At 32.8% G+C, this 14877-nt stretch overlaps 1 protein-coding gene across 1 annotated transcript in view; it reads left to right on the top strand.

The window, feature by feature from the left end:
* Positions 1-14268, top strand: part of SH3GLB1 (SH3 domain containing GRB2 like, endophilin B1) — a 36338-nt gene extending 22070 nt beyond the window's left edge. The window contains exons 5-8 of the mRNA XM_011355588.2: positions 6502-6591; positions 6983-7083; positions 13190-13418; positions 13805-14268. Coding sequence (XP_011353890.2) covers positions 6502-6591; positions 6983-7083; positions 13190-13418; positions 13805-13912 — 528 coding nt within the window. The 3' untranslated portion in view covers positions 13913-14268. The remainder of the gene's footprint in view (positions 1-6501; positions 6592-6982; positions 7084-13189; positions 13419-13804) is intronic.
* The last annotated feature ends 609 nt before the right edge of the window (positions 14269-14877 follow it).

Raw genomic sequence — 14877 nt, forward strand, 5'->3', positions numbered from 1 at the left:
GAAGAATGGTAAAACAATATCAAAAGCATTTCTCAAATTACCAATTGAGCAGAAAAGAGAAGCCTACTTGAATGTTTCACAATGAACAAAAATAGTTTTGAAAATAGGATAAAACTTATATCAGAAAAGCAAAAACAAATATAACTTCTACATTTAAATTTTAAGGCACTGACATTTATTAACCTAATCTTAGTCTTATATATAAACTTAAAGAAAATTATTTTAGAGTTTTGTTAATGGGAAGAAAAAAATCATCTGGTTTCAAAGCTCTCTAATATTTAGAAGTTTAGACCTCTGTTACTTTTGGGTATCTATATATAATGGAAAATACACGTTCAAGTATATTTTCATACTTGACATAGCTAATAGGTCCCTCTGTCCACTTACACATTTCCACAGTACTCTAAATCTTTAATTTGTAAAACCCCTGAATTTATAGCACCATCATGTAACCTTAACTTAAAGGTACACATATTAGAATTTAAAGTTTATTAAAAATATGAGGGTTGACATGCCTTTTATATTTCTTCAGGCTATGCCAAGACCTGGCTAGGCTGATTGAAAGAGAACATGGTTTAAGGCATCATACATTCATAAAATAGAAAAGATCTTTGAATAGGAAAGCTGTGGGTAGGCAGAGGGCTTTCATAGATGAAAATTTAATAAAAGTTGTAAGTACTGGTGGCAGTTTTTAAAATGATACATTATCCCTAAATTATTCTAATTTAAAATCAAACATCAACCATGTTTTTTGTCTTTGAAAATTTGAGTCTTTCAGAAAAATTAAATAGACACCACTATATGAAATTCCATAGAACGGTATAGTTGGTTTTTTAAAATAGAAAATCATTTTATCACTGTTTTATACCTGTTTATGTGTTCTTTATTGTGAGGAAGTAACTTGTTTCACTGTTCACTGGTATAATGTGTTCTTTGTCTCTTACCTATGTACTTAAGCAACTAAATTCAGCTCGCCTTGAAGGAGATAACAATATGGTAAATTTCTCTTACATGCTCAACTTCCTGCATGTAAAATGGCTGAAGGTTTGTTGGCCTACTGTGTTTTCTACATCTTGAATAAAGTGCCTTCTCTTGCTATTATCTGCATGTAAAGGTCTAAAATATTTGAAGCCATGCATTCATTAATCTAACAAAAATATAAGGAATACTAGCAGAAGTAATATTGGAACTTGAACAGAAATTGTATGTTCTAATTGCCAAATATATTAGCTATACCAAATTCAGGTTTTAGAATGTGAATTTATACATAAATATATTGTGCCTTTCACACCCAGTAAAAAAATGTTAACTTAGGTGGCACTTTATATTTTCACTGTTGGCGAAGAAAATGAACAAAATTTACTTAACTTAGAGAAAGGTATATGGTATACAGATTTATTTTGCTTCTCAGTACCTTCAATGTTTCCTTAATTTTCACCCAAACTCAACATGGAGTTAATTTTTCTGCAATTTCGGACCAAAGCAAACCACAGTAGTTTAAGTATTTCTGTAATGGCAAGGCCCATTCCTCATACAATGCTAATTCACTTAAGAAAATTGCAGAATAGTGATAGCCTTGGGCAAGAGTTGAGAGTGAAAATTGTTACATAGCATCCAATGTATATATTGAGCTTAATTTGAGGAAATTTCTGAAATGTTAAGAATTTTAATTTTTTAACAAAATAAATAGAAATTTGTAAAATCTGAACATAGCCCAAAAACTTATATAAAGTTAGCCAATAAAGATTTATAGAGTGTTTGGTATTATACTCCTAGATATATTATATCCATAAAAGTGGCATGGCACCAGCAGTACAGTTAATAATAAAAATTGGCAGTAAATTGCTTTTATTCCATTATCACTGAACTAAAAGCAGAGAGGTGGGGAGAGAATCTGTGAACCCTTGGCTTAATTAGAGCTTTTCTTAGATAGCAAGAGAATGCATTCCTTTACTTCCATTGTCCTATCTTTAGGTATATGAAAAGTGTGAGACTATTTTAGTCTTGATAATTTAGTGTATAAATTATAGGGTTTTTTTATCTTAAGAAAAATATTCTAAACAATTAGCAAGAGTGTTTCATTTATTAGGCATTTGTTTTACTACGATAGCATCTACTTACAGTAAGATGTATTTAAGTCTGATCATTTTAAATTCATTATATCTCCAGTGTATTGTGCCCATCCCCCAATGGCTATATCAATGTTCAATGTTCATTTATCCTTCCTTTATTTTAATTTTCTAAAATTCTAGAATTTTAGACCTAAATGAGAAAGTGGAAATCGTTTAGTCCAAACCTATCATTTTAAAAATGGGAAAGCTAGAATTAAGAGGGGTTAAATATTCCCAGTTTCAGAAAACTGTTCTTATTAATTTATAGAATTAATAAAAGATTCAAAAATTGATAATGATACATGTGAAAGCATACTTTAACAGTATATTAAGCTACACTAATTTAGTTACTATATTTAATCTGTTAATATGATTCTGGAAAAGGAGTATGCCATTTGAATTAAAATATTTACATTTTTCTGTACTAAGTTGTAGAAAATGTTAAATTCCAACTTTCTTTCATCCTCTATATTTTTCTCTAATTTTTAATGCTGGCTAGATTTGGGCAGTGGAAGTGACAAAAGTAAGTAAATTATTAAACTACAGAATTATGAAACAAGAATTTAATTATTGGTTCAGTAAATATTGGGCAACAACCATGGTGCTAGTCACAGTCTTTGTTACTAAATCTTATAAAATCTGAAAATGATTATGGAATGCTTACATCCATTTGGTTAGTAGTAGCTCCACAGAGCAGTAGAACAATGCTGCAGAGATGTGGTTTGGACACTCTCTTGATACCTTTTATATTACATGGTAATCTTTACAATGCCTTGCCAGAGGACAATTTAAATATTTGATTTATTCATATGACAGTAAAACATAGGTAACATGTTCTCTATCTTCAGAGAATTGAATATATCATATATCACACAATGAATTTTCTAGGTAACTGAAGGGTGTTCTTTCCAGCACCCAAACTAATTTTTCTGTCACTTTAGTTGAAAATATTTATTTAAAAGTATTTTGCTACTGCATTAAATACAGGATAGCATATATTTAGTTTTACTTATAGATAACGTCTTTATTATGAATATCCATTACTACACTGTGTATCAGTTGGATCTGTTGTTTGTTTTTGAAGTATGTTGTCTTCTCTCTCAATGTCAGACTGTCACTTTTAGAAGCTGTCCTTATGACCACTATTAGATGTCCCTCTACCTGTGTTACTAGTTCTAATCTTTCTAGGCTGGGAAATCAAATAACTAAGCAGTAATTTAATAAATAACATTATGACTTCAATGCAGATTTGTTTCAAATGTTATTTGAGGTCTTCAGAAGCATTTTTCATTTCCTCCTTATGTTCAGGAACTACCAAAATCTAACCTTTAGATGAGGACAGTGCTGGGATCGAGGGCAGATGGTAATTGTGGCCCTTGACTATTAATAATTTTACAAACTTTAACTTTTTATTTTCTAACTTTGTAGTATTGGTGACTATATAGTCTGTTTCATGCATAGGTTATGGAGTTATTGATTCTATGACTTGGAAATCCAATGTAAAATTCTTGCCTTATGCTCTCATGCCCCTTTGTGGAATCCATTCATCAACTTAGTTATAGTTCCACTCCAGCCTCTGATTTCTCTTGAACCTCTAACGTGAAAAGGTAGCAGAGTAACATAGAAGAGAATATAGGTTAAAGAAGAAAAATAGGTCTCTTCCACTTTGGTTAGCATGCAAGTACACCAAAAAAACTCTGATTTGATTCTGCAGTTTCAACAGATTTGGGAAATATTTGATATAATGGGAAGAAACTCATGAAACAAATATTTATGTATGAGAAAAACTTAAGAAAATATACCAAAATGAATTTGGGCAGTCTTCTATAATTCTCACTTCTGTCATTTTTATAATTTAAAAATGTTTAATTTAAAAGCTTTATATTCCTGGATTATTTTAAGATTTATGCCTGTAGAAAAAGTAACACTGACCAAGTTTGTCAGAGCAAATGCATGACCTAAATTTCTAGCTTATAGTTACCCACTCCTGATATTGTGACCAACAAATTCTTGCCCCTTTTCCAAGTTACATCCTAAAAGAACTCTTCTTGATTTCCTAATCCAAGTTATACTGTCATATATACTCTAGATCTGTTAGCCCAGTAACAGTAATTCTAAGGAGTAGGTCTTTTCCTTAGAATTCTACCTCTTAATTGTAAAATTAAGTCCAGGAATGAGATCTTCTGCAGGACAGAATAAAAACCCTTTAAATTTATTATTTTTCTTTAAACCTTTTTTACCTATCTAATATGGATCATTATCTTCCTAAGTAAATTGATTATGTTAAACCTTATTTCTGTTAGCCTCAGCCTCTCAAATTAATTATTAAGATCAGTTTTATGTGTCAGAAGTAGAAATGGTTTGGGACTTTTAACTGTTGGCAACTACCTAAGACATACACTGAAACTTATTCAAAAATGCGATTTGTTTCCTTCCTGTCATTTTTCTTTTCTAAATATAAAGTCTAGATTTTACAGAAGAATGACTTCCTAGGATTTGTAATATGGTACCTTTCTTCACAAATAATTTAATTTTGCTCAGAGAAGACTTCTCCTTAATAAGATCATTTTATATTTTTTTTATATTTTTTTATTCAATGTTTTAGCTTTAAAACATTATTCCCACTTCAGATTCAAGCTTCCGAGTCACTTTTAATCTGTTACTTAACTTACTTGCTTACACCTTATACAGAAATATTGCCACTTAGTAGACTTTTCTGCCATTTCTACTAACAGCTATTAAATCAAGTTGTACTATCAAAGATCTACTCGTAACTAGACTCTTTTACTTCTGAAGTTCATTTTTGATTTGCTATGGTTACTTCTATTAAAACATTTTTGTATTCAACCAAGTAGAACAATAAATAGTGCAGATGTAACACTGAAGTGATTGGTTGTCCTTAACATTTTCCTTAGAAAAAACATTGATTCTTTTCTTCTCCCATGACTTTTTTACATTCTATGCTAACTTCCAGATGATGCTTACTTCAGCCCTGTTATCAAAGCACCATATAGTCTGGTTTCAGTCAAGTAAATTTAATGTTAATTCTTGACTTATTGAGTAATTCAAGCTTATTTCCATAAATCCAACCTAGTAGAAAATTCTTAGTCTCTTCGGCCAAATCTTTTGCCAGTGAGATGAGAATATAGCAACTGATTATTTTGCTGCTATATCCCTGTTGACTGGTTTACCATTTTAACTAGTGCCATCAGGGTCGAAGGAGACAGAAATGGGGTGTGAAGGAAAGAGTTCAGACCTTGTTTTTATACTTACTACGGTCTTGAAAATATTATAATTATTCGATTTGAGAAGAGAAGCTGTTTATTCTGGAGAGGTAGTAGAAAATATCGTTATAACGATATTATTACCAGTGATGATTCCTGATGAAAGAGAAAGCTGATTATGTTGAGTGAGCTGTCAGATTTTATATTTTCCTTCTCACTTACTACCAGCCAACTCTTGTCAGAGTTTGAGAAGATGATTTTTGCCAGTGTTTACTGTTTTTAGATCATGTTGATTTTTTAAATGAACTGTTTTGTCCCAGCACTAAATCTGTGATCAGATACTTGAAGCTAGTAGTGGTGCGCTATTGTACACACCTCTTTCCAGCTCCAAGGTCTTCACCACGATAGCTTGAAATCAACTGTGGTAGCAGTACTTACACCATGAAAAGCAACACTTTCTTGCTTTTTTTTTTCCTGTAGAGCTGGTTTACCAGCACAACAGTGATTAAAGGTCACCCATAACTTGCAGAAAAACCCTAGCATATTTTACAGGTAATATTTCTGCTTAAAGCATATTTTATGTAAAGTTCAGAAAGAAAACTAAAAAGAAAAACATTTATATAGGACAAAGAATCCTTCGAAGGAACTTATGAGCAGTGTACCTAGAAACAAGTATATGTTTAGTGACTAAACACAAGAGGTCAAAATCTTGTGGTTTCATTCTGACATGTTTCATTTGCGATTAAAGACTATCTTTAACTTCAAAGTAAAGTGACGATAGTAATAACTGAGAATTTTTTGAAATATTTTATACATGTAAATGGTAATTTTAAAGTTTTATAAAATGATAAAATATAGCAAAACTGATACTTGGAAATATATTGACTATCCCATAGTTTTTCCTAGGCTTTTATGTGTATGTCATTAAGCTTTGGCATTAATAGATTTTTTTGAGTCAAGTACTGGTAAGGAATCAATTCTTTCTAGATTGAGTAATATAGAAAAACTAAAGTCTAGAAACCAAGGACCAGTTTAGATACAAAGCAGAATCAGGGAATTGCCAGATTATCATTTGGGGTTAGGGGAATTTTTCAGTGGTCTAAACGAATGTACATAAAATGGATTTAAGTCCCTTAATGAGATTCTAAAATTGTGTTCTAATTAAGTCTGAACAGGAATTAAGAATAACTCAAAGTGAATTTGATCGTCAGGCAGAGATTACCAGACTTCTACTAGAGGGAATCAGCAGTACACACGTGAGTGTTCATTCTTTGGAAATTCATCTGCAACAAAAGACTTTTATAGTCTTAAGGCAATTTGAGGAGGAAAAACTGAACTTCCTTTTTAGTCATTTATCAGAGAAATTTAAATTGTGGTGCTTTCCAAGATAGATGAAGAAATATTTTAAATTTTTGTTTATACCTCATCACTTAGTTCTCCCACCATCATCAAACAGTCGTTGGTTTTTGCTGGCTAAACAGTTTGTTATTACACTATTGACTGAGGTCAATCTTAATAAGCCTTGTAGTAAAATGCTAGATACTAGTGATTCTCCCTGAGTACAGTGTTGTATTTTGTATTCCATTAGTGTTTGCCATTTTAAATAAATTACAGAACTAAGAAATGACTGTAACTTTTCCTTTACAGGCCCATCACCTCCGATGTCTGAATGACTTCGTAGAAGCCCAGATGACTTACTATGCACAGTGTTACCAGTACATGTTAGACCTCCAGAAACAACTGGGAAGGTGGTAATTTCCTTTTCACACATGAAATTCCTGATAAGAAAAGAAATTCAGATTTTTTGCATATGAACTAATAATAGAAGTGAAGATTAGAAGAAGTAAAGGCTTTTATTAGCTTGCTTAAAATCAGATTTTTCTTTTTAAGGAGAGTAATTATCATACTCGAGGTTACAGAAACATTTTGAGCTCTTCTGGCACAGAAGAATGTTAACAGGGATGAGAAGATAATTTAAGTGAATACCTCTTTAGTGCTATATAAAGAAAGCTTTAAAAGTGTTTAAAATTCACTTTTCTCTTGAATAGTTTTGCAATTGGTTGAAGAAGATAGCTATATTGACACTTAGTTGCCCTTAGAGGTCAACTAATTTGTTCTTATTCATTACTTGTTCACTGTTTTTAAAAAGGTTTTAAAATATCCTGTAAGTCTTCAAGCTCATTGATGTTATTGAGTGTGGTAATACACTTTAACACAAAATAATAGAACATAAAGCATATAACTCAATCATTCATTCAGATATTTATTGAACACCTATATAATAATCATTCAGTATTTAAAATTCACATATTATTGAATTGTTCTATACTCTCAGATTATATCAGCAAATAAAACAGGCAAAATTGCTTGTCCTTATGAGCTCCTTATTTGTCAAGTGACACTGGAAATAAAATGATGTACAGGACAAACTTGGTCTCTGCTCTCACAACACTTAAAATCTAAGTAGAAACACAGGACTTAAGTGGACAGGCCATGTGATAAATGGTAAGGTAGAAGTGCAGGTGATTGTGAGGGACATCTAACTGTGACTCAGGTGGGTCTAGCAAAGTTTCACAGATGAAATTATTTTAGTAGGAATAATCTAGATGAAGAAAGGGGCAGGGATGAATATTCAGACAAAGGAAGAACATTTATGTAAAGGGCCAGAGGAAAGCAGAGTGTGGCAAGTTTAGGGAACTGACAGTAGTTCAGTCTGGTTGGAGCATTGGTGTTCAAGTTAAAAATGGGATGGTAGATGAGGCTAGAAGAGTGAAGCAGGGTCATGTCATGGATGCCCTTTAAAGTAAGTAATGGTAAGGAGTTTGCAGTTTATATAGTGAGGCACTATTAAAGCAGGGGAATGATGTGTAACATTTTAAGGAGGCATATCAAGAGAAGTTGTTTCAAGGAATAAGGAAAAAAAAAAATCTCACCACTTTGGCGTTCCTTTCTGCAATCTTTTAAAAGTAAACCTAGAACAAAATTAGGCACATTCACAAAACCAGTTTTAGACCTTAAAGATAGCCTAATACCATTATTCTAGTAAGATTTATACTACTGTATTTTTGAAGTTTTATTAGTGGTAATAATATCTGAAAGCAGAACATCACTTAATTACCACATCATTACAACTATTTTAAGCCCAAGAAGCCTTAGTACTTCCTTTTCACTTTGTCCTAATACTCTGGGAATGTAGCAGAGGAGTTGCTATTACTACCGTTCCTACTTGCATTCTGCTTACAGCTACATAAATGCTTGAAACTCAGCCATTCAATAAAAACTAGTTACTGCTACACTTTAGGATAAGCTCAAATATTACAAAGTGAAACCAGTGGTATTATATATTATACTAGGGAAGAAAGTCTAGCTTGTCTCTGCCCTCAAAAAATTATATCACTGTAATGACCAATGATAGAGAAAGTAGGGAAAATTTTAGGCCTTTAATTTATTTCGGGTTATGCTTTTTAAAACAGTATAGAAATATTCAAATGCAGACCTTGAAAATTATCCAGATCCACACTAACAAATTCAAGAGCTGTTTCCGAGGAATAGAACCAGGTTGTAATGTGAATGGTTGTAATAGCGGTTTTGGTAGCAATAGTAACTGAACAACAACGGTCACTGAAGAAGAGCTTCAGGGTCCCCAGGTACTCTTCTCACACCTCATATGTAATAATGTTATAATCCTCACACCAGTGAGGTAGGTACTATTATTATCCACATTTTATAGATGAGGAAACAGAAGCACTAGTCACAAGATTAGTGAATGTATTTTATTTTTAAATAATTGGGAAGTTTTAACATATCAAGTTACAGTGGTAGGAAATCTACAGGTTTTTAAATGTGTCTGCGAAAGGTCTTAGAAGGTGAAAATGGCCTTTTGGGTTTTTTGGTTTGTTAGTATTTTTTTGTTTTGCTTTTCTTTGTACCAGTAATTCCTCCAAATTTACAAAAGTATATCTTAGTGGCAAAACAAAGGCTAAATATACTAGTAAATCTGAAAGTAAAATTACGTGGTTAGAAACTTTAAAAACCACATATGTGGAGAGAGAGGGCTTTTTTTATCTTCAGAAATGTATATATTTAATTACTGCGGAGGACTGAGTTCATTGAGAAAGGGATACTAGGAAATGTGTTCTTAACTTTAGAGTGAAACCTGAATTAGAAATTCATTCTTTTTATTAGAACCCTTTTAATCCATCAGAGAAACATTTGCTTTTAATTTTTAAAATGTACAATTCTAGGCATAAGGGATACCACGGAAACAAAACAGACACATCTTTGCCTTCATGGAACCTACATTCTTTTTAGGGTAAAGGGGAGTAGAAAATCAGTATGTATGTAAATTATGTAGTATATTAGAAGGTGATAAATGCTATGGAGAAAAAACAGTAAATACCTTGGTTAGAGGTAGAGGTTTGCAGTAAGGAAGACAAAGCATGAGGTATCTGAGAGAAGATGTTCCAGGAGACGGGACAGCAGATACAAGAACCCTGAAGCCAGGAAGGAACACAGCTGTTATATTCAAGCATCAGCAAGGAGGGTTTGCTTGGAGATGAATTGAGGAGACAGAGCTAGAACACATAAGTGCTTGGGAAGGCACTGTTTGGACTTTGGCCTTTACTCAGAGATGGAGGGTTTCGAACTGAGAAGTGACATGATTTGATTTTAGCCTTTAACAGGATCATTCTTGCTGTGCTCTGTTGAGGATCAGTGTTAGAGGATATGTGTGGAAGCTGAAAGACCTGTGTGGAACCCATTGGAATAATTTAGTCACTCAGGAGACGATGGTGGCTTGGGTCAGGGTGATTGTGGTAGATGTGGTGGAAGTGTTAAAACTCGGTGTATTTTAAGGGTAAAGTGGTAGGATTTGTTCACAGACTTTATATGAGGCTTAGAGGAGTCAAGATACTGCAAGTGTTTGGTTTGAACAACTAAAAGAATGGACTTATGGTTTATTAAAATAGGGAATGCCATGGAGGAGTAGGTTTGGAAGGGCACAACATATATATCAGAAGCCCAGTTGTAGACATGTTAAGTTTGAAATATCTATTAAATATAAACATCTAACTGGAGCTATCCAATTTTATGATATACAGGTCTGGAATTTGGGGAGTGAGTTAAAGATGTAACTTAGAGTCATCAGCATATCAAGGATATTTAAATCTGTAAGACTAGTTCAAATCACCAAGGAAGTAAGTACAGGTAGAGAAAAGAGGACTGAGGGCTGAGCCCTGAAGTACTCCAACACAGAGAGCTGAGGAATCAGCTAAAGAGGATGCTAAGTAATGACCAGTGAGGTAAGATATAAACTAGGTGTGGCCTGGAAGTCAAATGAAGAAGATGTAGGAAAGTGGAGGGGAGTGACCCACTGTGATCACTAGATAGGTCAAGTGAAATAAAGACTGTTAATGAACCATTGGATTTAGAACAATGAAGTCATCGATGACCTTGACAAGAGTAGTTTTGTTGGAACAGTAGGGGCAAAAGTTGTTTGTATTGTAAGAGAATGGAAGAAGAGGAGCTGTGAAGGTAAGTTTAGATAAGCCTTTCAAAGAGTTCCAGTTTAAAGAGGAACAGAAAGGTGGAGCAGTGGCCAGAAGAGAAAGTGGGGTCTAGCAGAATTTTGTTTGTTTTTTAAGATAAGAGAATAAGAGCATTTTGTAAGCAGCTGAAAATGATAGAGTAAATGAAGAAAATGTGGGAAAAGGAAGAATTGCTAGTGTTGATATCCTTAAAAGGAGAAAGACGATGGGATTTTGTGTACAGGTGAAGAAACTAGCCTTAGGAATATAGACAGCTCATCTGTAGTAAGAGGAGAAATGACCAAAAGTATGGAAGTTTCCTAATTGTCTTTTTTTTTCCTCAGTTAAAAAGGAAGCAATTTATCAGCTGAGTGTAAAGGTAGGGGACAAGTGTTGGAATTTTGAGATTGGATGAAAGGGTAAATTGTAATTAGGAGAATGGAAAGTGAATGGACTGGAGAAATGTGTTATTTCCAGGCAGCATTACAAACCCACTTGAGGTTCCTACTCATAAATTGAGTGTTAGACCAGACAACATGGTTTTGTATTTTCCTCTCTCACAGTTGATATGTGGATACTGAGTAGGTAAATAGGGAGATTTTTACCAAATGAGTACAATGAAGTAAGGGGCATAGGCGATGATGGCATATGCGGGGTGGGGATGGGGGGTGATTATAATTAACCATAGATGTGATGGATGTGTTGGTGGGATCATTGGTGTTAGGTCTGTGGTAGGACCATAGATCCACTTGTTTCAGTAAGAGTACTTTAAAAAAAAAAAAAAGGTGGTTGGAGAATGAATGAGATATTGGAAGTTATGATTATTGGTAGGGTTATAGTTAGAATTGATAAAGTCTACATGAGGTGGTGAGAATGAGTAGCTGAACTAGGGTCGGGCACAGGATCACTTGAAGAGAAGAATTCATTGATCTGAGAGGCCAAAGTATTAGAAGAATTTTATCTATATGGATATTAAAACTTCAAGAATTAAGATATAGTGTCAGTGAGCCAGGAGCTACAATCTTCTGTAAACAAAGGGAAAGGAATAAGGCCTCTGTAGATAATTGCAGTAGGAGATAGTGGGTAGCATATAGTTGAATAACTTGAAATTCAAAGAATGCGAAGGATTGGTTAGGGAGAAAAGTGTAGAAATGGTAACAAAGAACGTACAACTCCTATTCTGCCCATCTCTAGGCTCAGTGGTTTCAAGGAGTATGGGAGATAAAAACCAAGCATCAGGGGCTATAGAGAAGATTTAGAGAAGTTAGAGGTGAAGGAGATTTGCTCCTGGCCAACTGTGATTTCCAGATGTCACATGGTCATAAAGGGAAGAAGGAAATTCTGTTCTATGGAGGCGTGAATTTCACCCACCCTACCAGATGAGGCCTGTTGCATATTAACTTCTTGGATTTGTTAATATTTAAATGTGAATTTTCATTAGAAATAGTTGGATTAGAATTGATTATAGGCCAACTGTTTTATGCTGTTTTTCATTTAGTGTTCTTGGAGAAACAGTAACCTCACAATAAATTGAAAATTGTGATTGTTCTTAAAATATTTGTAAGCACATTAATCACAGGGATTTCACTAATTTCTAATAAAACTATTGTCTTTTTTCCTAAAAAATAGAAGACAAAATGAACTTATACAATTTACTCTTTTCTCCTATTGAGTCTTCATTATAATTATCAGTCATATTATTTGAATATCCATCTCCTCATTTGTCTATATGTCCATAAAGGAAGGGTATCTTTTTATTTTTGTCTCTTAGCTTGTGGTGGTGATGCCAGACATGTAGATACTCAATAAATATTTGTCATTTTAACAAATAAGAAAATGTGATTGGATTGGATTTATAAAAAGGATAATTCAGTTATTCAAATATTTCTCGAAAGAATTAAATTGAGAAAACTTTACTCTTGTGGTAGTATCCAATATTTAAGTAATTTTCACTGATGCTTTCATTTAATGATTTATAAAAAGAAAAATATTAATAAAACAAACAGAAGCTTTTTGGAAGTATTTTAAGGATGAACTCAATTTTTTTGGAAAAAAAATAATTCTGTTGTTTTAAAACTTTTAATTTTATAATTGTAAAGATAACTTTGAAACAGACTTTCAAAAATTTATATTTGAAAGCCGCCTGAATTTTTTCTAGTATATTTGGCCCAGTAGGAATAAACTAAACAGCACACTTTGTCATTAAAATACTAACATCTGTAAATTTTTAGCCAAAGTGGCAATTGGTAGAAAGTAAACACTGCCACCAGGTGGTGATAGTTAGGAACTTTGGTCACTTGGAAATAAACAGCCTATTTCTTTTCAACAGTTTTCCATCCAATTATCATTGTAACAACAATCAGACTTCTGTGGCACCTGTACCATCTGCTTCGTCAAATGTGATTGGTTCTTCTGCCTTGACTTCAACAAGTGGCCTAGTAATGACCTCTCCTTCCAACCTTATTGACCTTAAGGAGTGCAGTGGCAGCAGGAAGGCCAGGGTTTTGTATGATTATGATGCTGCAAACAGTAGTGAATTATCACTTCTGGCAGATGAGGTGAGTAATATGAGTATAAGAAGAAAATTACATCATAGATTGACATACCTTCTAATAGTATAACAAAATGAAAATTCTTCATTATTTATTTGGAAATAATTTATATGAATGCTTTCATAGATTTCAGATGGTTATATTAATGTTTTTTAGAATTTTAACTACTTCACAAAATAGAACATCACAGAACTATTTAAAGTTCTTAACTATTAAGTAACTCGGAGATTTCTAAAAATGCCTCTAAAAAAATTTTTTTTAACTTTCAGTAAAATCAATGACATTTAGAGTCCTTTGATAGTGAATAGTTCAAACAAATTAAATAGAAATCTAATTATTTTCTGTGTGTTTATTTTTTTTAACATAGTAACTGAAAATATTTTATTTTATAGGTGATCACTGTGTTCAGTGTCGTTGGAATGGATTCAGACTGGCTAATGGGGGAAAGGGGAAATCAGAAGGGCAGAGTGCCAATTACTTACTTAGAACTGCTCAATTAAATAGGTGGACTATGGAAAGATTATCCATCATTACACCGTATTTATATACAATTAACTCTAAATAAAGCAGGTTTAGTATCTTTTATGTCAGTGTCTTAAGAGACTGAAAAGAAAATAGCAGCCATCAGAAACCGGCCTTTCTGCCAATAAAATTTATGGTAAATATTTCATTACTGAATTTATGGTAGAGCTTTTATGCCAAGAATGTTTTCTCACAAAATTCTCTTTCTACTGAGGTTTCACTAATAAGCAGCTTCTACTTTTGAGCCCCAACTTAAAGCAGAACTGTTTTCTACTGAATTTTTCATTAATGGCAAACTTTTTCTTTTATGTAAAATAAATTTATTATGAATTGATATCAGTGACTCATTTATTAGGTATAATTAATAGCCAAAGAATAAAATTAAAATTTGTTTTTAGCTGTTAATTTAAAAAGAACTCTATGATATAAACCTCTTTCATGATTAATATGTTTCTGGATGTTTCCATAAACAAATGCAGTTATAACATGTTTACTTAGTTTTCTAACAGAAATTGAATGATTTCAATACTGTATCTTGATGGGTTATTTTTGGGGGGGTGGGAGGGGTTGTTTTATTACACACTGCTAATTGGTTTATTTTAAATTTCAGAACTAGTCCTTAAAAAGCATTACCATATTTCTCTGGTATATCTGCAGTTAAGATTCTAAAACATCTCGGACAAGCTCAATTTAGTAAACAATGTTTTTAAGATTGTAAATTGGTTCAATTTAATGCATAATCAGAATTGGCTATGTTAAGAACATACTGCAGTATAGTAAAGAGGATTTGTTCTTATTGAACAACAAATATTTTAAAAAATATGGACTAGTGCATCTACACTCATAATAAATTGTATGCGAACAGAATGCACTTGGTTACTCTGAGCCTACTAATAAAATTTTGAAAATTTGTTAATGAACTTAAGTTATCTTGACCAAGATC

Source organism: Pteropus vampyrus, unplaced genomic scaffold (assembly GCF_000151845.1).
Source record: "Pteropus vampyrus isolate Shadow unplaced genomic scaffold, Pvam_2.0 Scaffold22, whole genome shotgun sequence".
Classification (NCBI taxonomy): domain Eukaryota; kingdom Metazoa; phylum Chordata; class Mammalia; order Chiroptera; family Pteropodidae; genus Pteropus; species Pteropus vampyrus.